Source organism: Pseudonaja textilis, chromosome 17, assembly GCF_049901715.1.
Source record: "Pseudonaja textilis isolate UNSWEBS1 chromosome 17, rPseTex1.2, whole genome shotgun sequence".
In the NCBI taxonomy this organism is placed as follows: domain Eukaryota; kingdom Metazoa; phylum Chordata; class Lepidosauria; order Squamata; family Elapidae; genus Pseudonaja; species Pseudonaja textilis.
Window position 1 is genome coordinate 5,784,496 of NC_142006.1, and position 20,598 is coordinate 5,805,093.

Here is a 20,598-nt window from a genome sequence, read left to right on the forward strand (position 1 = left end):
TTTGAAGCTCTTTGTACTCTGGTTAGTTTTTTTTTCCTCGGGTACTTTGGTTGGGTTCTGTTATACTTCTGTTTTTGGCAACATTCCACAACACTGAAAGGAGTGTGCTTATCTTGGGGAACTGTTTATAATTAGTTCTGGCTGGGAACGCACCTAATTCCCAGCGTTGCAATGAAATAAGGTTTTGCTTTTAAAACAAGTTTGGTATTAATTCTGTTTGACGAAGCCTGGGTCAGAATACCACCATCCCCCCCCCAAGGGAATCTACGGGCTGCAAGGTCCGCCCTGGGAGCCCACCCTGGCCCTCCCTCCCTTTCCAAGAAGGTCGGCAAAGTAAAACCATCTCCAACCCTGGTTTGAAATCAGGCCGTTTCCTTCATGGGGTTCAGAAGGACCTGATCAAACCTTCTCCCTCCCCCTGTTGCTTTTAATCCTTCAGCCATGTTGCTCACATTTCTACAAAACCAGGAATCGGGGATATCACCGTGTGGTTGTTTACTTGGTGCACGTGTGAGCCCAGATTGAAGTGTGGCACAATTTTGGCCATTGGACTCTTGGTTGCAAACTCCGAATTGGAAGTCCGATTCTGCTTACAACCAACCAGCCGAGAAAGAGCGCCACTAGGAAGAGATTCCCTATTCTAGATAGTTGTGTTGATCCAGCTCTCTCTTCCTCCTCTGCCTAATGGCCACAACCTGCAGAGAGGCAGAGAAGTCCACCTGCCCAGGTGAACAGCAGGCAGGTGGACTCTGAGGAGCACAGACAACATCGTCACCCCTTTGGAGACAGGAAATTAAGCTTCAATAAGAGGAAAAAAAAAACCCTGGTTATTCGTTCCAAACCTTCTACCTTTCCAGAAACAAAACTCGTTGTCTAAGGAAGCAATGAATAGAGGCTCATAGGCAGAGACACTGGGGGCTCCTGGATCTGACCTCTTCCAAATCTAGCCCCCTCCCCCTTATCATAAGCATGATGTGAATGAAGAATGCTAGAACTGGCACAAGGTAGCAAGGGGCCCCCTTTCTCCCTGGCACCCCAGCTGTGGAAATTCCCCCTCCCTTGAATGTAGCCATCCGCCCTGGTTTAAGCCTGCCCTGAAGAGGGGGGCTTGTGGGGGGAGGGAAAGCTCACTTGGCCCCCTCTTAATGGGGGAGAGTGACCGCTCGACCCACAGGAGAGGAATGAGGAAACACGCAGAGAACGGTTTAGCTTGCTGAGTTTTATTGATGCTTTATTTGACAAGCAAGGCTTGGCGTTTGCTGTCGTGCTGGCAGGGAGGCATCCACCCACAGAGGCGCCTTTCGGCAGAGGTGGGGTCTTCCTCCTTTCCCAATTGGGGTGGGGGTGGGGGTTAGCTAGTGAGGACCCCTCTCTGCCCTGAATCTTCACCACCTTGAGTCTTGAGCCCTTAGCACATTACTATGGAGGAGAGAAGAGAGAAGAGTTGGTAATTGGAGGAGGAGGAGGAGGAGGAGGAGGAGGAGGAGGAGGAGACTTTCCCTGATGCCCCGGTGATCCCAGAAGTGGTGGTGCCAAGGACTAAAGGGTTACCTCTCTGGGCCACGGGTCTAATCTGTCCTGTGACCCCCACAGAGGCGGCATAATCTCTGAATTTTGTCCTCAGATCTGTTGTCAGGCTGTTCCGTTTGCCTAGAGGCAAGGGTGAAGATTGAGGGGCTCCAGCTTTGCCCCGCCCCCCCAAATCCCCTGGTTAAACTGCAGCGGAGGGATGGAGACAATCGGAGGGGAGAGGCCTAGGAGGGAGGGGCTTCCCTTAGGGCAGAGGTGCTGTGGGAGAGGTAGGAGAGGGGAGGGCACATGCCTCACCAGGAGGCCCCAGCTGGCACCCCAAAGATGGTGGTGGAGGGGGTGAGAAGCAAAGGGAGAGGGTCCCCCCCTTGGAGGCCAGCAACATCGGGAAGGGCGAGACAAGGGGGTCTCCCGACCAACCAACCCCCCCAAAAAACATCCAGGCCTCTTACCAGCAAGCGTGAGGAAGGCATCCATCCCTCGCTCGATGTAAGAGATGCAGTAGGTGCTATAGTCCGTACTTAGTATTTGAACGAAAACGGGGCCTTCCGCGCAAAAGAGAGCTTGTTTAAAATCACCTCCTGGCCTCGGGCAGGAGCCCTGCGAGCGCTGCCCGCTGTCCCTGGAGAAGCTGAGGTGCCCTCCTGATGGGGTAGGTGGGTGGCGGCCCTGATCCTCCAAGGAGGGAGGGGAGGGCAGGGATGGGATCTGAGCGGTATAACTACCGGTTCTGTTGCTCGGGCGTCGTGCACGCCTGAGTCGTGCAAATGCAATTTACGACCCGCTGAGCTGCCCAGGCCACTGAGCAGCACTGCATGCAAGTGCGCAGTGGTTGGAAAAGCCCCCCCCTTTCCCCCCCTGCTTTTTCAACGGCCGCTGTGCCGCGCAAAGCAGCTGCGGTTGAAAAAGCAGGAAACGAAGGACAGGTAAGAGCCCAGGTAGGCCAAAACAGCAGCAGACGTTGGTTCTGTGCCTGCTGCTCTTCAGAGCTACCAGTAGAATCCCACCACCCCCGGGGGAGGGCCGTGAAAACTCGCCACTCAGCAAGTCGGATGAAGGAAGGAGGGAGTTCGCCACTTACTTAAGGTCTTGAATTCGCCTGCTGTTATCTGTTCAACGAACTTGAGCTCTTTTGGAATGCATCTGCCATTACTGAAAAGGGAAGCACACCAACCTTTAGGGAGGGTTGTATTTTTGGAGGGGGAGGAGGGAGCCAGCTTTCAGCTGAAGTGCTGCAGCTGTGAACTGGACCCCAGACCCCTGTGCCGATATGGGATTTCAAAGCATGGAAGGGTTCCCAGTCATAAGCCCTTTTCCTTCCGCCTTTCCCCCACCTGCCCTCAGGGGGGAAGGGAGGCCAGGCCAGCGAGGGTGTTAAGCCCCCCAAAACTTACAGACGGAACTGATAGCTGTATGCCAGACTTCTCCCCGGTACGACCTTTAATGTATATGGTGGGGCCTGATACTCAATCACAATGTTTGCCAGAGGATACCATGTCCCAGCAAGCTAGGAAGAGGAACCGGGAGAGTTTGTTAGGGTTGAAAGTGAGGCGGCTCCAAAGTCCAAATCCTTCCAGGAGCACCAGAAGCGGAGTCAATTAACCAACAAGGCCCTTTGCGGAAGCATTCGTGACCCTGGTCCAAAAGTTTCCCGCTTTCCTCCACAAGAGGGTTCTGAATCCCGGAGAAACAGCAAAGACCCGGGCCAAAAGGAATGGGGTGAAAATCTGGCAGTGGGAAAGACCAGGAGAGAGACAGCAATGGAGGCTTCTCCTCCCAAATGTAGGGCGGTACCCTGAGCCCAGAACCCCATAATCTCCCCAATACCATTTATAACAAGAGCCAACCCTTGCAGGACAGATGATGTTCCCTACTTGGGTTGAGAAATGTCTGCCAGCCAGCCCAGAGAACACCAGGGACTTAAGAGCCCGTCCCTCCCCACCTGGGGCCCTCTTCCACCTAGAGTTGGGAGGAAAAGAACTCCCTTCCAGGATTCCCAGCTCTGACCCTTTCCATATTGAAGTTTGGCATAGCGCGGAAGGTCGTTGCGGTTCCCAGCCAGCAGACCACAACCAAGAGAAGGCTGCCCAGCAGAAGCTTCATGGCTGCAATCCTTATGCCCCTCTGGCTGCTCAGCCTCGCCCCTTGCCCCTTTTATCCTCTGGAGGTTCCTCCATGTGAATCCACCCTTGTCCAGGAAGCTTTCGAAGGAGGACGGCACGGACTGTTGATAGCCGTGAATGGGCCCCAGGTGGCTGCCTTTAAGAACACATCCGCATGGGACATTCCCTGCAGAGAACGCTTGGGAGCTTTGCCTTTCCTCCCAAGCAGCCTGGGTGGGGGTCACAGTCACGCCCGGAAGATTTCCCTTGTGAGACCACCCAGAACCAGAGACGGTCACAGGCTCCAATGCAAAGGTTTGGTCCAGAGGGCACTGTACGGTTTGCCAATTGCACAGGGGCAGATAGGATGGCGCTCATGTCATTGCCCAGAGGATCCTTGGTTGCCCTCTCCCCTCTTTGGAAGAGCTTTATAACTCCCGCTGCCTCAAGAACATTTAAAACATCCTCAAAGATCCATCTCGTCCTGGGCACACCTTTTTTTGAACTATTACCATCTGGCAGACGGTACAGGAGAATAATAAAAACAAGCACAAATAGGCTGAAAAACAGCTTCTATCACAGGGCAGGAGCTCTGTTGAATTCTGCTGTGTAGTGCAGTGTTGGTGTGATGTCAGGGGTTTTCCATTCAATGCGGTGTGAAGGATGTGTGTTTGTCTTTATATTCATGGTCCTGATGTGCCCTGAAGATGGTGTTTGATTTCGTTGTACGAGGTGTGATTACAATAAACTAAACTAAACTAACTAACTAACACAAGAGGTCATGGTTGCAAGGATCCCCTTTGCACTGAGTCTTGTGATTCCCCCGAAGAAGTGCACAGATGATGTTGCTTACTTTGGTAACGAAACGTCTGCGAGGAAACAAGGAAGCTCAGAGAGCACTAAGGGCCTCACAATCTTCTCTCCTGAGCCCCAAAACTGGGAGGAAAGACGGACCTCGGGTGGGGGGAGGATGCATTGCCGTTCCCCTCCCCTTTTCTGCCTCATCCTTGTTTGGCCAGAGAGATCTGAACCTGAACTTGCCTGGCATCTCATCCTTCCCCGCATCCCCTTTGGGGGTCAAAGAATTGAGGTGCTTTTCCAGAGGAAGCAGTCCTGCCCTGCCCCCACGGAGAGGGTAAAAGTCCCGCAGGAACAGCCTGGGGTGGCCCAGTGGGCCAGCTATTCTACTGCCCACCCTCCCATATTTTGCATACCTAACCCCTTTTTAAATTCAGGTCTGCCCCTCATTCCCCGCACGGGATCCTCTCCCACGCTCAGGCCACAAACCAAGATCGCCCCACAGGGCCAAAAGGCAGGAAATAAAAGTCACGCCGGAGAAAGGAGTCGCATTTCCTGGATCTTGTTTATTAAGATTCCTCCCTGGAATTTGAGCCAAGCCCGAAACACCCCCAAGTGCTGCCCCTGGCCGTTTCCAGGCCTCTGCTCTGGTCACCTGCAAGGGAAAGGGGGGCAGTGAGTGAAGTCCCCCCTTTTTTTACCTCCCCCCCTTTTCATGCAAATCGGTAGGATTTAGCGTTGTAAGTGGGGTGACCCATCTTAGAAAACTCACCTATTCTTATTCGCACCTCACTGTGGGGGAGAAAAGGGGGCCATTAATGACGAACAGGATGAAAGAATACAAGATGCGATGCAAGGAATGGTCAATTCTTAGGTCATCTGCCCACCAATATGACTTCCCCCTCCCCTCCTTGCATGTAGACCACCCAACTGCACCCAATTTTTTACAGAAAATATATTCAGAAGAGATTTCAAGAAGTCCGTTCCCATGGATGGACTCTATTTAAATCTATCTATCTATCTGTCTGCCTGCCTGTCCGTCCGTCCAGGTTTGCCAGGAGGGATAGATGGAGACCGGCCCAAAGTCAACCCAATGACTTCTATACTTAAAGCAGGACTAGAACTCAGGCCTCCCACTTTCTAGCCTGGAGGCTTTAACCAAACCTGCTCTCATCTATTTGTTATTTTTCTCCTCTGAATTGCATTACCGGTTGGGTTTAAAACCACAATCTCATCGTCTTTGTAGCCGAGCTTGATGCATTCTTCTTTAAATTTCTGGATTGTCTCTGGATCCCGAACTACAGTCCGACCTGTGGAGACAGAGAGAGAGAAGTGGGGTGTCTGCTGAATGGGGAAGACGGGGAGACTCAAAGGGGGAAGGGGATATTTTTTTCTGAAGGGGAATGGCGGTGGAAGGCTTAATTGGGGGTTTCCCACTGTGTCAGGATTTTCCAGGAGAAATAAATGCCGGGCAGACTCTTAACCCCGAGTCTTAACTTGTAGAGAAATGCACAAGAAGGGTGAGATGATGACTGGGGGGATCCAAAGCCCATGCTCCCCCCCACTCCTTGCAGGGATGATGGACCTTGGGGAACCTACTGTGAAGGGTTGTGGTTTTGAATTCGTTGTTGACCTTGATGGTGGACATGATGAACTCGCCCGAGACTTTCACTGACTCCACAGTCACCTTATCATCACCTGCCAGAAAAGGTGGGGTACATGAGTGCAGGAGGCTCAGGCAGACCCAAATCTAGCCAAGCTGGTGACCTTTTGGAAGCCTGGGCTCATTAGGCAAAACAGTTTATCTGATAAGTGTCCAGGCTGTTTCAGGTATATTGCAGGTAATAGCAATGCGTATCTATCAGGAAAGGATGTTGAATTAATATAAAACCAAACTGCAGAGCTTGCAATTTAAATAGAGGCTAACGGTAATATATCCTTTAGCTTTTATACTGCAGTGACACTAAACTAAACAGGGGATGGATGGACTGGCCCTGCAGTGGCCCTGGGCGCCCGATGCCTTGATGCAAAGTGCGTCCCCCCAAAACAAACGTGCCTGAAGAGAGATGGTCCCAAGAGAGCCGGAAAAACACGCTTAGACTGTGTGTTCCCCCACCGTTCCCCACTTGGAAGAGATGCTATGGGGTTGCCCGCCGGTTCCTTCCCTGCGGGAGCTGAGGGCAAAGCGAGAAGGCCTCCCTGGGGCCCAGTTTTGATAGGGGACTGAATCAAGCAGCTACACATGGCAGCCTTTCACCAGTACAGACCAGAGATAGTGTAATATTTTCCATCTTCTCCTCTTCTGAACTGGTATACTACTTTCTTGCACCCGTCCGGCCTGCAAAAGAAAAGGAGGAGAGAGATCTTCCATTTGGAGTGAAAGGGGTGGGGGGTGCCTGCCCTATAGAACAGTGGCCACCAACCAGTGGGCCAGGGACCACTGGTGGTCCATGAAAAAAATGTGGTGGTCCAAAGAAAAATGTCCCCCCCGCCCCCAAAGCAATGAGTCCAGGCTGTGCAGGAACACAAAGCTGTGCCGCCCACGTGGCCTGCGGGAACACAAGGATTGCGTCGCTTGCATTGAGAACAACACAAGGTAGAGAGGGGAGGGGCGAAAGGACGGAGGGGGGAGGACTTGCCCCACTTGCCCTACGCGCCTGGCTTGGCCACCAGGCTTCTTCCTTCCGCATCTTTCTTCTTCTGCTTTTGGCTGCACGCAAGGAAAGCAGCAGAAGTCTTTCTTTCTCTCCCCCAAACTCCTCCAGAAATGAGTCTTTGGGACCCTGCAAGGCCGCCTGCCCCAAGAGGCAGTGCCAGCAAAGACTCATTTCTGGCGGAGTTTGGGGGAGAGAAAGAAAGACTTCTGCTGCTTCTGCTGCTTTCCTTGCATAAAGCCAAAAGTCTCTCTTTGTCTCTCCCTGAGAACAGAGCTGGAGACAGTATCCTGCGATCCCAAATAAAGAATGATTGATTGGTCAGAAAACGGGGTGGGGGATTGTCATGCAGACTTTTGGGGGGATATTCCCAGGATGTCTGCTGCTTTCTACAGAGACCCTGGGAAAACATCAGCAAGCCACCGCCTGTCAAAATTCATATTAGTGGTCCGTGGGATTTAAAATTATGAGTTTGGTGGTCCCTGAGGTCCAAAAGGTTGGTGACTCCTGCTATAGACAGTCAAAAGTCCCACCGCTGAACATTGACCTGAACTGGTACCTAGTGAGGAAGGTTTTCTACGTTGTCCAACAGATGGGAAGTATGACTAAGCAACGGCCATCTCACTTTCACTCTCCCTGGCTGAGACTTCTTTCCCTAGCAACAAGCCTTTGGGTTAAACAAGGCTTGTTGCTAAGGAAGCCATGTTGGTGAACGTTTCCATCTGCTCCAGGTGAGTCTAGCTGCACAGCCCCAGCCTCTCTTTCTGACATGTTAGCCTTTGGGGGCATCCGCCCACCTGGTGTCCTGCTAATTGGAGGCATTTCAGAGTCACAACTGGATCAAAGTATTCGCGTCAGTGGCTGAAGGAGCTCAACAGATGCCTTCACTTCACTGCTCCTTCAAAGCTAGTCGGGCTTTCTCCGGCACCGCCATGGGGCTCTCCCTTACTTCAAGTTAGCCTCGAGTTCATAGGAAAAGCCCTGTGTGCTCCTCCTTCAAATCTGCCTCAGAAAACCACCCTTCCGGACTGCTGGGCTCTCAGGATGGCCTTGTTGAATGCCCTAGAGTGAGTCCTGAGGGGCTTGGCTTGTGCTAGGGAACTTACATGGGGATGAGGGCTGAAATGATAAACACGTCTTCCTGTGGGCTTGACAGGTCAGCGACAAATGCCGTCATTTCACTTATTTGCCCCAGGTGCTCTGGTGAATCGCACGCAATGACAGAGCTCACCCAGCGACCCATATCCTGAAGCAGAAAGAGGGAAAAGGAACCACATTAAAGTCTTTGGAAGGGAATAGCCTGCTCCGTTTAAGTCTCTCCATTTAAGCTACTCCTGCAGCTTTGCAATTCCAGTTCCGGTCAAGCTGGTCCTGCCAAGTGAAATGCACTTGCTGCTCTCAAAAAATAGAATGGGGGCAACCTACTCAACGAAGCACCCGAAGGAAGGACCAGAAGCAGATGGAAAGTAATCAAGGGGCGAAGTAACCTAGAAGTAAGGAGGAATTTCCTGACAGTGACCACGGCTTCTCTCCAGAAGTTGTAGGTGCCTCATCACTGGCGGTTTTTAACAAGAGACTGGGCCCCCATTTGTCTGAAATGGGGATGGACTAGAATTTAGATGCAGCTTTCTTTGTCTTGTCCCACCAACCAAGGAGAGAACGTGAACACCGCTTCGGTTTGATTCACTGCAGAAAGAGCGTTTACAGGCCCCCACGCAGACCCAAACTAAAGTGTTCTCAGTCACAGGCTGAGGGAGAGATGAACGATGCAACCACTTTCTTCCCCAGTCTGGAGGGTCCTCCTTGAGCTAGGACAGCCCCCCTGGCTGGTCCTTTGGCCTACAGAGAGAAGGTGGAGACCCGTTGCAATTTACCTTCCGTTCTCTGCATCGGTGAATCGCTGTGTTTCACGTCAACTTCCACACTTGTGATTACAGTATTGGGGTCCCCTGATCAATCCACCCCAAGGCAAGCCAGCCCTGCTCCAACCACCTCGGTTTACCTCTTTCCTGCATGTGGTCATTTCTTCCCATTCAGCCTGGACGACACAGCAGAGGGCGAGGCCCAACGCAAACAGCAAGGACTTCATCTCAATCAGTCCTTTCTCCAACTCAGCCGAAGAATATTCTGAGACTTCGGTGCAGGTGACTGGCATTTGCAGGGGCCCCTAATCTTATAGAGTCCCCATGCCCCCCACAAACTCACAGAGGCTTGCATCATCTCCATCCAGGCATGCAACCACCAAGATAATTCAGTTTTTCTTGGCTGGGCCCCGATGCCACGAGGGCCCCGGCTGGCAGGCTGACCTTACCCATTGACGTTCTCCAAACAGGGGATGTTTGCTTTGGCTCCGGACCCGGTGGGCATTTGGCCTGCAGCCCACCAGGAAAGGCCTCCCTCTTTGTTTGGAGCTGGGCGAGAAAGGTCGGAGGCTTGGCCAAAATGCAAAACTAACACGCAGGTGGAGAGAACAGAGGAGAAGATGGAGTCAGGAGGCCGTGGTGTCCTCAGGTGCTCAAGGGGTGATAAGACATCCTGGTCAGGCTCAAATAATGGCAACTTTTGGAAAAATCAAGATTGAAAGGGTATTGATGTTTCCAATTTGTTTTGCTTTTCCACAAGTCCACCATGTGTAGTAAACTGCTCCTCCGTGTTTGCCATATTTCCAACATTAACAAGAAATACCTTGATACGCTTCTGATAATTTCTCTGGTGTCCTACCAAAGGTTCATCTTTTGGTGAAAATTCTCTCTTAAATTAAAACAGGTGTGAATTCAGTCCCTTTTTCCACATTGTCTCCCACTGATCCGTCTTTATGTTATAGCCAAAATTCGCATCCCATTTTATCAGGCAATCTTTACGTCTGTGGAGATTCTCAGCCGTGATTGTCCCAGAAGTGCTTTTTTCAAAAGGCAACTGGACTCTCTTGTTTTCTCTTCGAAGATGTTTTGTTTTTCCTCCAAGAAACTTCTTCACTTTTGACTGAATATAAATCCATCCCTCCCCACCCTTCGGTCAGAACTGAAAAAGTTTCTTGGATGAGAAAGAAAAACGAGGAAAATCTACCTGCCTTTTGAAAAAGTACCTCTGGGACATGCAACCTTTAAACCTTTCTCTTCATTGTGCCTATGAAAACCTTTGAAAACTAAATCCCTCAGTGGTTCATTATTCTCTTGACTTCACCTTGAGCTGTCCATGTGTTCTTGGGGACACAAAATGCCAAAAGCATCAATACCCTTTCGATCTTGATTCTTCCAAAAGTTGCCGTTATTTGAGTCTAACCGCGATGTCTTATCACCCCTTGAGCACCCGAGGACACCACGGCCTCCTGACTCCATCTTCTCCTCTGTTCTCTCCACCTGCTTGTTAGTTTTGCATTTTGGCCAAGCCTCCGACCTTTCTCGCCCAGCTCCAAACAAAGAGGGAGGCCTATCCCAGTGGGCTGCAGGCCAAATGCCCACCGGGTCCGGAGCCAAGGCAAACATCCCCTGTTTGGAGAACGTCAATGGGTAAGGTCAGCCTGCCAGTCGGGGCCCTCGTGGCATCGGGGCCCGGCCAAGAAAAACCCCCATTATCTTGGTGGTTGCATGCCTGGACGAAGATGATGTAAGCCTCTGTGAGGTTGGGGGGGGCATGGGGACTTTATAAGATTAGGGGCCCCTGCAGATGCCAGTCACCTGCACCGAAGTCTCAGAATATTCTTCGGCTGAGTTGGAGAAAGGACTGATTGAGATGAAGTCCTTGCTGTTTGCGTTGGGCCTCGCCCTCTGTTGTGCCATCCAGGCTGAATGGGAAGAAGTCAGCACCTCCAGGAAACAGGTAAACCGAGGTGGTTGGAGCAGGGCTGGCTTGCCTTGGGGTGGATTGATCAGGGGACCCCGATACTGTAATCTCAAGTGTGGAAGTTGACGTGAAACACAGCGATTCACCGATGCAGAGAAGGGAAGGTGAATTGCAACGGGTCTCCACCTTCTCTCTGTAGGCCAAAGGACCAGCCAGGGGGGCTGTCCTAGCTCGAGGGGGACCCTCCAGACTGGGGAAGAAAGTGGTTGCATCGTTCATCTCTCCCTCAACCTGTGACTGAGAACACTTTAGTTTGGGTCTGCGTGGGGGCCTGTAAACGCTCTTTCTGCAGTGAATCAAACCGAAGCGGTGTTCACGTTCTCTCCTTGGTTGGTGGGACAAGACAAAGAAAGCTGCATCTAAATTCTAGTCCATCCCCATTTCAGACAAATGGGGGCCCAGACTCTTGTTAAAAACCGCCAGTGATGAGGCATCTACAGCTTCTGGAGAGAAGCCGTGGTCACTGTCAGGAAATTCCTCCTTACTTCTAGGTTACTTCTCCCCTTGATTACTTTCCACCTGTTGCTTCTGGTCCTTCCTTCGGGTGCTTCGTTGCCCCCATTCTATTTCTTGAGAGCAGCAAGTGCCTTTCACTTGGCAGGACCAGATTGACCGGAACTGGAATTGCAAAGCTGCAGGAGTAGCTTAAATGGAGCGACTTAAATGGAGCAGGCAGTTCCTTTCCAAAGACTTTAATGTGGTTCCTTTTCCCTCTTTCTGCTTCAGGATATGGGTCGCTGGGTGATCTCTGCTGCTGCGATCAATTCATCAGAGCACGTGGAGAGGCTACGTAAATTGTCAGCAATTGTCACTGATGTGTCAAGATCAGAGGAAGGCGTGATTAGCATTACAGCCCACTTCCCCACGTAAGTTCCCTAGCACAAGCCAAGCCCCTGAGGACTCACTCTAGGGCATTCAACAAGGCCATCCCGAGAGCCCAACAGTCCGGAAGGCTGGGTTTCTGAGGCAGATTTGAAGGAGGAGCACACAGGGCTTTTCCTATGAACTCAAGGCTAACTTGAAGTAAGGGAGAGCCCCACGGTGGTGCCGGAGAAAGCTTCCTTAGCAACAAGCCTTGTTTAACCCAAAGGCTTGTTGCTAGGGAAAGAAGTCTCAGCCAGGGAGAGTGAAAGCGAGATGGCCGTTGCTCGGTCATACTTCCCATCTGTTGGACAACGTAGAAAGCCTTCCTCACTAGGTACCAGTTCAGGTCAATGTTCAGCGGTGGGACTTTTGACTGTCTATAGCAGGCATCACCAACATTTTGGACCTCAGGGACCACCAAACTCATAATTTTAAATCCCACGGACCACTAATATGAATTTTGACAGACGGTGGCTTGCTGATGTTTTCCCAGGGTCTCTGTAGAAAGCAGCAGACACACTGGAAATATCCCCCAAAAAGTCTGCACGACAATCCCCCACCCTGTTTTCCGACCAATCAATCATTCTTTATTTGGGATCGCAGGATACCGTCTCCAGCTCTGTTCTCAGGGAGAGACAAAGAGAGACTTTTGGCTCCATGCAAGGAAAGCAGCAGAAGCAGCAGAAGTCTTTCTTTCTCTCCCCCAAACTCTGCCAGAAATGAGTCTTTGCCGGCACAGCCTCTTGGGGCAGGCGGCCTTGCAGGGTCCCAAAGACTCATTTCTGGTGGAGTTTGGGGGAGAGAAAGAAAGACTTTGGCTGCTTTCCTTGCGTGCAGCCAAAAGCAGAAGAAGAAAGAAGCGGAAAGAAGCAGCCTGGTGGCCAAGCCAGGCGTGTAGGGCAAGTGGGCAAGTCCTCCCCACTCCGTCTTTTTCCCCCTCCCCTCTCTACCTCGTGTTATTCGCAGTGCAAGCGACGCAAGCCTTGTGTTCCCGCAGGCCATGTGGGCAGCACAGCTTTGTGTTCCTGCACAGCCTGGACTAATTGCTTTTGTGGGGGGGACATTTCTCTGCAGACCACCACATTTTTTTCATGGACCACCAGTGGTCCCTGGCCCACTGGTTGGTGGCCACTGTTCTATAGGGCAGGCACTCCCCACCCCTTTCACTCCAAATGGAAGATCTCTCTCCTCCTTTTCTTTTGCAGGCCGGAGGGGTGCAAGAACATAACACACCAGCTCAGAAAAGGAGAAGATGGAAAATATCACACTTCCGCTGGTCTGTACTGGTGAAAGGCTGCCGTGTGTAGCTCCTTGATTCAGTCCCCTATCAAAACTGGGCCCCAGGGAGGCCTTCTTGCTTTGCCCTCAGCTCCCGCAGGGAAGGAACCGGCGGGCAACCCCATAGCATCTCTTCCAAGTGGGGAACGGTGGGGGAACACAGAGTCTAAACGTGTTTTTCCGGCTCTCTTGGGACCATCTCTCTTCAGGCACGTTTGTTTTGGGGGGACGCACTTTGCATCAAGGCATCGGGGGCCCAGGGCCACTGCAGGGCCAGTCCATCCATCCCCTGTTTAGTTTAGTGTCACTGCACTTTGTACAACAAAATTAAATGAGGGATTGAGATTAAGATGGTCTCCAGAGGCCGTGGGTGCTCGTCGCTGGAGGTTTTCGAGATTGTACAGGCATTGGTCTAAAATGATGAAGGGTTGGACTAGAAGACCTCCATGGTCCCTTTCCAACTGTGTTATTCTGTCATTCTGAGAGGCTGACCTTCCAAGAACTGCAGCTGTTCCTTCTTAAATATCTTAAAGTATATTCTAAACCTTTTAAAGCCACGTATTATTTCAAAATATAAACCTTTCCTGCCTATCTATCTTTTCCGGGGAAGACACGGACTCCCCTGATTCCTGGAGGGTCCCAGTGCGAGAGAGACACTGAGTGGGGGGTGGGGTGGAGGGAGGAGGAAGAGGTGAAATAACAGCTCAGATTGTTGCCTGTACATGAAATGCAGAGATCCTATTCACCTCCATTCTTGGAGAAGACAAGGAGCCCGAAGGCTGGAAATAAAGGGGGTGTCTTCCCACCAGATCCCAGTTGCAAGTTGCTATTTCTGGGGTTCAGAGGAAAGGTCCAGGGGGGAAAGTTACACTGGGGGGCATTGTCCCTGCTTCCTAGGAGCCCCGCAGAAAATCCACCCTTCATTTCATCAACCGTCTAAAATTACTACAGTATAAAAGCTGAAGGATATATTACTGTTAGCCTCTATTTAAATTGCAAGTTCTGCAGTTTGGTTTTACATTAATTCAACATCCTTTTCTGATAGGTACGCATTGCTATTACCTGTAATATACCTGAAACAGCCTGGAAACATATCAGATAAACTGTTTTGCCAACTGTTTTGCCAACGTTTCCAAAAGGTCACCAGCTTGGCTAGATTTGGGTCTGCCTGAGCTTCCTGCACTCATGTACCCCACCTTTTCTGGCAGATCGTACAGATGTGACTGTGGAGTCAGTGAAAGTCTGGGGCGAGTTCGTCATGTCCACCATCAAGTTCAAAGATTTGAAAGCCACAACCCTTCACGGTAGGTGCCCCAAGGTCCATCATCCCTGCAAGGAGGGGTGGGGGGAGCATGGGCTTTGAATCCCCTTTGTCATCGTCTCAACCCTTCTTGTGCATTTCTCTAAAAGTTAAGACTCGGGGTTAAGAGTCTGCCCAGCATTTATTTCTCTGGCAAAATCCTGACACAGTGGGAAACTCCCAATTAAGCCTGCCACCGCCATTCCCCTTCTGAAAAAAATCTCCCCTTCCCCCTTTGAGTCTCCCCCTCTTCCCCATTCAGCAGACACCCCACCTCTCTCTCTCTGTCTCCACAGGTCGGACTGTAGCTCTGGATCCAGAGATGCTCGAGAAATTTAAAGAAGAATGCATCAAGCTCGGCTACAAAGACGATGAGATTGTGGTTTTAAACCCAAACGGTAATGCAATTCAGAGGAGAAAAGTAACAAATAGATGAGAGCAGGTTTGGTTAAAGCCTCCAGGCTAGAAAGTGGGAGGCCTGAGTTCTAGTCCTGCTTTAAGTATAGAAGTCATTGGGTTGACTTTGGGCCGGTCTCCATCTATCCCTCCCGGCAAACCACAATGAAAAATGTGGCCACAAACACAGCAGGGACTTGTCCAAGAAGTTGATTCAAAGGCAGAAATAAAGAGGGATGGACGGACGGACAGGCAGGCAGACAGACAGATAGATAGATTTAAATAGAATCCATTCATGGGAACAGACTTCCTGAAACCTCTTCTGAATATATCTTATGTAAAAAAAAATGGGTGCAGTTGGGTGGTCTACATGCAAGGAGGGGGGGGAGTCATATTGGTGGACAGATGACCTAAGAATTGACCATTCCTTGCATCGCATCTTATATTCCTTCATCCTGTTCGTCATTAATGGCCCCCTTTTCTCCCCCACAGTGTTGTGCGAATAAGAATAGGTGAGTTTTCTAAGATGGGTCACCCCACTTACAATGCTAAATCCTACCCATTTGCATGAAAAAGGGGGGGGGGGTAAAAAAAGAGGGACTTCACTCACTGCCCCCCTTTCCCTTGCAGGTGACCAGAGCAGAGGCCTGGAAACGGCCAGGGGCAGCAGTTGGGGGTGTTTCGGGCTTGGCTCAAATTCCAGGGAGGAATCTTAATAAAGAAGATTCAGGAAATGCGACTCCTTTCTCCGGCGTGACTTTTATTTCCTGCCTTTTGGCCCTGTGGGGCGATCTTGGTTTGTGGCCTGAGCGTGGGAGAGGATCCCGTGCAGGGAATGAGGGGCAGACCTGAATTTAAAAAGGGGTTAGGTATGCAAAATATGGGAGGGTGGCAGTAGAATAGCTGGCCCACTGGGCCACCCCAGGCTGTTCCTGCGGGACTTTTACCCTCTCCGTGGGGGCAGGGCAGGACTGCTTCCTCTGGAAAATCACCTCAATTCTTTGACCCCAAAGGGGATGCGGGGAAGGATGAGGTGCCAGGCACGGACAGGTTCAGATCTCTCTGGCCAAGGAGCTCTCCGGAGGCTCCAGAACAGACCCCAACCCCAAAGCCCCCTCCCTCCGACAGCTAGTGGCTGTTTCTGCTTGTCCTGGGAAACTGCCCGCAGGCCCTGCCCTGACGGAGGGGACGAGGTGGGCAGTGGATGAGGGTGGCTGGTGAAAAGAGGGGTGAACTGGGAGCCTCTTCTGAGGGGTGGGATCCCAGTCCCCTGAAGGGGAAAAGTTCATGGGATCCAGCCCTTCTCGGGGTCACTCTGCCTGCTGACCCACTCCTCTACTTGGTGCCGAAGACCTTATGCCACCAGACCTGAAATTCTAGACCTAGAAAAGCTAGAACGACGACGCCTTCGGTCCGATCAAAGTATGGTATATAAAATCATACATTGCAATGTCCTACCTGTCAATGAATACTTCAGCTTCAATCACAACAATACAAGAGCACACAATAGATACAAACTCAAGGTAAACCACACCAAACTTGATTGCAGGAAATACGACTTCAGCAACAGAGCGGTCAATGTCTGGAATACTCTACCTGACTCTGGGGTTTCTTCCCCAAACCCCAAAAACTTTAACCTTACACTGTCTACTGTTGACCTCACCCCTTTCCTAAGAGGTCTGTAGGGGGCATGCATAAATGCACCAACGTGCCTACCGTCCCTGTCCTATTGTTCCTTTTTATTTTTCTTATATGTATCCATGTATTCCTAACTATGTCTTTACTTATACCTATTATCTTGTAAGCAATTGACAAACCAAATAAATAAAAACAAAGAGTACAGAATGCTCTCCAACCTGCCCTCGCAAATGAGGAGGAAGGACGTGGAGTTCTCTGAGTCACAGAGCAATTTGGGGCAGCGGGAGGGCGGGAAAACGCCGCCAGAAAATGCCCTCCTGCAAACAAACCTGGGAACTTGGGGCTTCAAAAACCATGCCTGGCCCGGCCCAGGGAGCGTGCTTGGCTCAGTTGGGCAGCACCCCAAACAAGGATGAGGCAGAAAAGGGGAGGGGAACGGCAATGCATCCTCCCCCCACCCGAGGTCCATCTTTCCTCCCAGTGTTGGGGCTCAGGAGAGAAGATTGCGAGGCCTTCGTGCCCTCTGAGCTTCCTTGTTTCCTCGCAGACGTTTCGTTACCAAAGTAAGCAACATCATCTGTGCACTTCTTCGGGGGAATCACAAGACTCAGTGCAAAGGGGATCTTTGCAATCATGACCTCTTGTGTTAGTTAGTTAGTTTAGTTTACTTTATTGTCATCACGCCTCGTACAACGAAATCAAACACCATCTTCAGGGCACATCAGGACCATGATTATAAACACAAACACACATCCTTCACACCGCATTGAATGGAAAAACCCCGACACCACACCAACACTGCACTACACAGCAGAATTCAACAGAGCTATTGCCCTAGGATAGAAGCTGTTTTTCAGCCTGTTTGTCCTTGTTTTTATTATTCTCCTGTACCGTCTGCCAGATGATAATAGTTCAAAAAAGGTGTGCCCAGGATGAGATGGATCTTTGAGGATGTTTTAAATGTTCTTGAGGCAGCGGGAGTTATAAAGCTCTTCCAAAGAGGGGAGAGGGCAACCAAGGATCCTCTGGGCAATGACATGAGCGCCATCCTATCTGCCCCTGCGCAATTGGCAAACCCTACGGTGCCCTCTGGACCAAACCTTTGCATTGGAGCCTGTGACCGTCTCTGGTTCTGGGTGGTCTCACAAGGGAAATCTTCCGGGCGTGACTGTGACCCCCCCACCCAGGCTTCTTGGGAGGGAAGGCGAAGCTCCCAAGCGTTCTCTGCAGGGAACGTCCCATGCGGATGTGTTCTTAAAGGCAGCCACCTGGGGCCCATTCACGGCTATCAACAGTCCGTGCCGTCCTCCTTCGAAAGCTTCCTGGACAAGGGTGGATTCACATGGAGGAACCTCCAGAGGATAAAAGGGGCAAGGGGCGAGGCTGAGCAGCCAGGGGGGCATAAGTGTTGCAGCCATGAAGCTTCTGCTGGGCAGCCTTCTCTTGGCTGGGATCTCCTGGCTGGGAGCCGCATTGGTTATTCCCATCATGCAAAACTTCAGTCCCCGAAGGGTCAGAGCTGGGAATCCTGGAAGGAAATTCTTCTCCTCCCAACTCTAAGTGGACAATCAGCCTGGGTGGGGGCACTCTAGGTCCCTGGTGCTGCCTGGAGCGGCTGGCAGTCATTTCATGACCCAACTAGGGAATATCATCAGTATTTCAAGGGTTGGCTCTCATTACAAACGGTTTAGCCAGGTCTGGCAGGCAGGATTCGGGTCAGAGCCTTCAGCGCTAACGAATTCTCCCGTTCTCTCCTTTTCCTAGATTGCCAAGCTCTGGTATCCTCTTCTCCACCTTCCGACTGGACAGGTGGTTTCTACCCATTTCCATCCATTCAGATTGGAGGCCCAATCAAATGGAGGTCTGAAGTACAGAATTAGATTTCCTGTGTGAGTTTTGGGAGCTAACCCTAAGGACCAGCCTGGCTGCCTTGGCCGAGGGTTCCCTTCCCCCAAAGAGGGTGAGCGGTGGATCCCTCCGAGACCCTCCGACCCAAAAGGTGTATGCGGTTCCCTTTTCTTTCCAGGAATGGTCAGTGCAGGATTGAACAGGCGGCACTGAATGAACGGGGCCAGCCTGGCTACTACGCCAACAGAGGTGAGTGGGGAATTCCCTCCTGCCTCCATCTGGATTTTCTGACTGGGGAGTTTTCACGAGGGGCTGGCGAAGTAGGGACAGTTTCCTGCCTAACTGGCCATCCCAAGTTCCCCCCAGGGCAACCGCTCCACTGGTCACAGCCGGAGCCTGCATCCGCCTGCCCAAGGGAAGCACCCTTCCTCTCCCCGAGGCAGGGAAAGAAGGACCAGTGCTGAGGTCCCCCAGGGTGGACAGCGGCTTCTCCTGGGACAGGCGGTGGGAGGGGGCTTGCAGGGTTCCTGCCCCAAAGAGGACTAACCAGCCTCTCCCCGCTATCTGCAGAGATCCCCTTCACCGTTCAATTTGTTGAAGTCGATTATTGTAGCTACATGATTGCTTACCTTACGCGGGGGTCCAACAACGAAGAGACGTTCCTGGCACTTGCTGGTAAGAAGTGATCCTTGTCCTCGGTCTTCCCAACGTTGCTGGCAGGAAAGCAACCCCCCCACTCCTTTTGCTTCTTGCCCCAAAGAGCCACCTCCACCACCACCCTTGGGGTGTCAGCTGGGACCTCCTTGGCGATCCTCCCTCCCCCTCCTGCCCCCCCAGCATTTCTGCCCCAGGGGAAGCCCCTCCCTCCCGTGCATCTAGTTCCCCGCCTTCCCTCCATCCATCCTAGCAGTTCAACCAGGGAATTTGGGGGTGGGGGAGCCAGAGCAGCCTCCCTTCATCCCTGAGGTCTCCAACCAACCCCCCACCCATCTCCTCCCTGCATGCCTCATCTAGGCGTTCAACCCATCCTAACGCCGGATTTGGAGACGAGGTTCAGGCAAGTTGCCAACTCACTGGGGATAACTGGAGAGTTTGTGCGCCCCATCCTGAAAGGTAACCCTTTGGTCCTTCGCAATCACCCCTTCTGGGTCAGTGGAAGCTCTCCTGGGAAGACCTGGGCAGAAGTTTCTTTCATTTCATGTTTCCATGCTAAGCCCAGATTAAGGGCTCACTGGGACATCAGAGATGGATTCCTCCTTTCCCTCTTCCTCTTCTTCGCTCTCTTCCTCCTCCCGGGATGACCAATTCTTCCCTCTTCTCTCCTCCACAGAAACCTGCTAAGGCCTCAAACTCAAGACGGAAGAGTGAAGACTCTGGGCAGAGACGGGCCCTCACCAGCTAACCCCCCCCACAAGTTGGGAAAGGAGGAAGACCCCATCTCTGCCAATGGGGCCTCTGTGGGTGGCTGCCTTCCTGCCAGCCAGAGGGCAAACGCCAAGCCTTGTTTGTCAAATAAAGTGTAAATAAAACCAGCAAGCTAAACAGTTCTCTGTGCTTTTTGTCATTTCACTCCTGAAGGAGCTGTCCCCGATCCCCAGCTGTGCTGGCCATCTTGCTCTTCCTGGGTTGAGTGGTCCTCCCTCCCTCACAGGTGCTCAGCCTAACACTCCTGGGGGGCACTGTTGGCTCTCTGGGCACCAACCCACCACCCCTCTGGGTGTATCATAATTCACATTCTCCAATGAAACACATCCGTAGCCAAGAGTCATCAATCATGTTCTCCAATCAGATTTTTGCACGGCAGAAACTTCAGTCGCCTGGTTACAATCCCTGAAGAAAATATGAATGGAATGCACTCTCGATTCCAAACAGCTGCACTGCTCTTTCAGATTCCTTTCTGGGCCCCTTCTTTCCGTTGGCAATTATAAAACGGGCGTAGAAAATTTATGTGTTGACGCAGGACCTCTTCAGTCCTCTCTGCCTTTCTAGCAGTAAACCAAAGGGGCTCACAGGCATCTCTCTGCCCACCATTGATCTCAGAATAAATAAAATGTTCTCACAAAGAACATTCACTCCATCCCTGGAAGGGGCTAAATCCAGAAAGACTGATTGAGAAGTAGTGACGTTGCCCGATTGGTTCGTTTAAGGATTAATGAGTGAAATTAGTATAACTGGAACAGATGCACACAGAAACAAATGCACACATAAAAATATGGCGAATCTTGCAATCGGCGTCGCCCTGGTTCCCCCCTTACCTTTGGGTGCAGGGGGTCCAATTTCCCCAGGAATTCCCTGCAAGCCTCACTCACCTGTTGGGCAAAGGCCAAATGAGTTTCCAGGTGGGGGG

General features: G+C 51.5%; 2 protein-coding genes and 1 long non-coding RNA gene across 5 annotated transcripts; 1 reads left to right on the top strand and 2 right to left on the bottom strand.

Annotated features, from left to right (window-relative positions):
* Positions 1–1,204: 1,204 nt before the first annotated feature.
* On the bottom strand, positions 1,205–18,932 carry LOC113443877 (uncharacterized). Of its 3 annotated transcripts, none has more exons than XR_015739756.1 (5): positions 18,881–18,932; positions 2,612–2,682; positions 1,983–2,205; positions 1,552–1,650; positions 1,205–1,419 (listed from the first exon to the last, which is right to left on the bottom strand). It is a non-coding gene; the product is annotated as an uncharacterized LOC113443877 (long non-coding RNA). The 3 variants fall into 3 exon arrangements; XR_003375158.2 differs by lacking the exon at positions 18,881–18,932 and adding an exon at positions 2,925–3,467 and having other exon boundaries at positions 1,983–2,075; XR_015739755.1 differs by lacking the exon at positions 18,881–18,932 and adding an exon at positions 2,925–3,467.
* On the bottom strand, positions 4,977–9,249 carry LOC148124530 (extracellular fatty acid-binding protein-like). The gene is made up of 7 exons (XM_087914528.1): positions 9,087–9,249; positions 8,191–8,330; positions 6,698–6,768; positions 6,030–6,128; positions 5,639–5,740; positions 5,203–5,222; positions 4,977–5,085 (listed from the first exon to the last, which is right to left on the bottom strand). Exons 1-6 carry the CDS (start codon positions 9,237–9,239, stop codon positions 5,209–5,211), a joined length of 579 nt encoding a protein of 192 aa, XP_087770654.1. The 5' UTR covers positions 9,240–9,249; the 3' UTR covers positions 4,977–5,085; positions 5,203–5,208.
* LOC113453250 (extracellular fatty acid-binding protein-like) lies at positions 10,745–15,504 on the top strand. Its single transcript, XM_026724758.2, has 7 exons — positions 10,745–10,903; positions 11,654–11,793; positions 12,997–13,067; positions 14,278–14,373; positions 14,666–14,767; positions 15,258–15,277; positions 15,396–15,504. The coding sequence occupies exons 1-6, from the start codon at positions 10,751–10,753 to the stop codon at positions 15,269–15,271; spliced, it is 576 nt and encodes a 191-aa protein (XP_026580543.2). The 5' UTR covers positions 10,745–10,750; the 3' UTR covers positions 15,272–15,277; positions 15,396–15,504.
* Positions 18,933–20,598: the final 1,666 nt, after the last annotated feature.

Bases quoted from the DNA above. Each gene is read 5' to 3' on its own strand.
- LOC113453250 (XM_026724758.2), top strand. From the start codon at position 10,751: ATGCCAGTCACCTGCACCGAAGTCTCAGAATATTCTTCGGCTGAGTTG. The intron at 11,794-12,996 runs GTAAGTTCCCTA...TTTCTTTTGCAG, and splicing joins ATTACAGCCCACTTCCCCAC to GCCGGAGGGGTGCAAGAACA. The intron at 14,374-14,665 runs GTAGGTGCCCCA...CTGTCTCCACAG, and splicing joins GAAAGCCACAACCCTTCACG to GTCGGACTGTAGCTCTGGAT.
- LOC148124530 (XM_087914528.1), bottom strand. From the start codon at position 9,239: ATGCCAGTCACCTGCACCGAAGTCTCAGAATATTCTTCGGCTGAGTTG. The intron at 8,331-9,086 runs GTAAACCGAGGT...TTTCTGCTTCAG, and splicing joins TGACCACATGCAGGAAAGAG to GATATGGGTCGCTGGGTGAG. The intron at 6,769-8,190 runs GTAAGTTCCCTA...TTTCTTTTGCAG, and splicing joins ATTTCAGCCCTCATCCCCAT to GCCGGACGGGTGCAAGAAAG.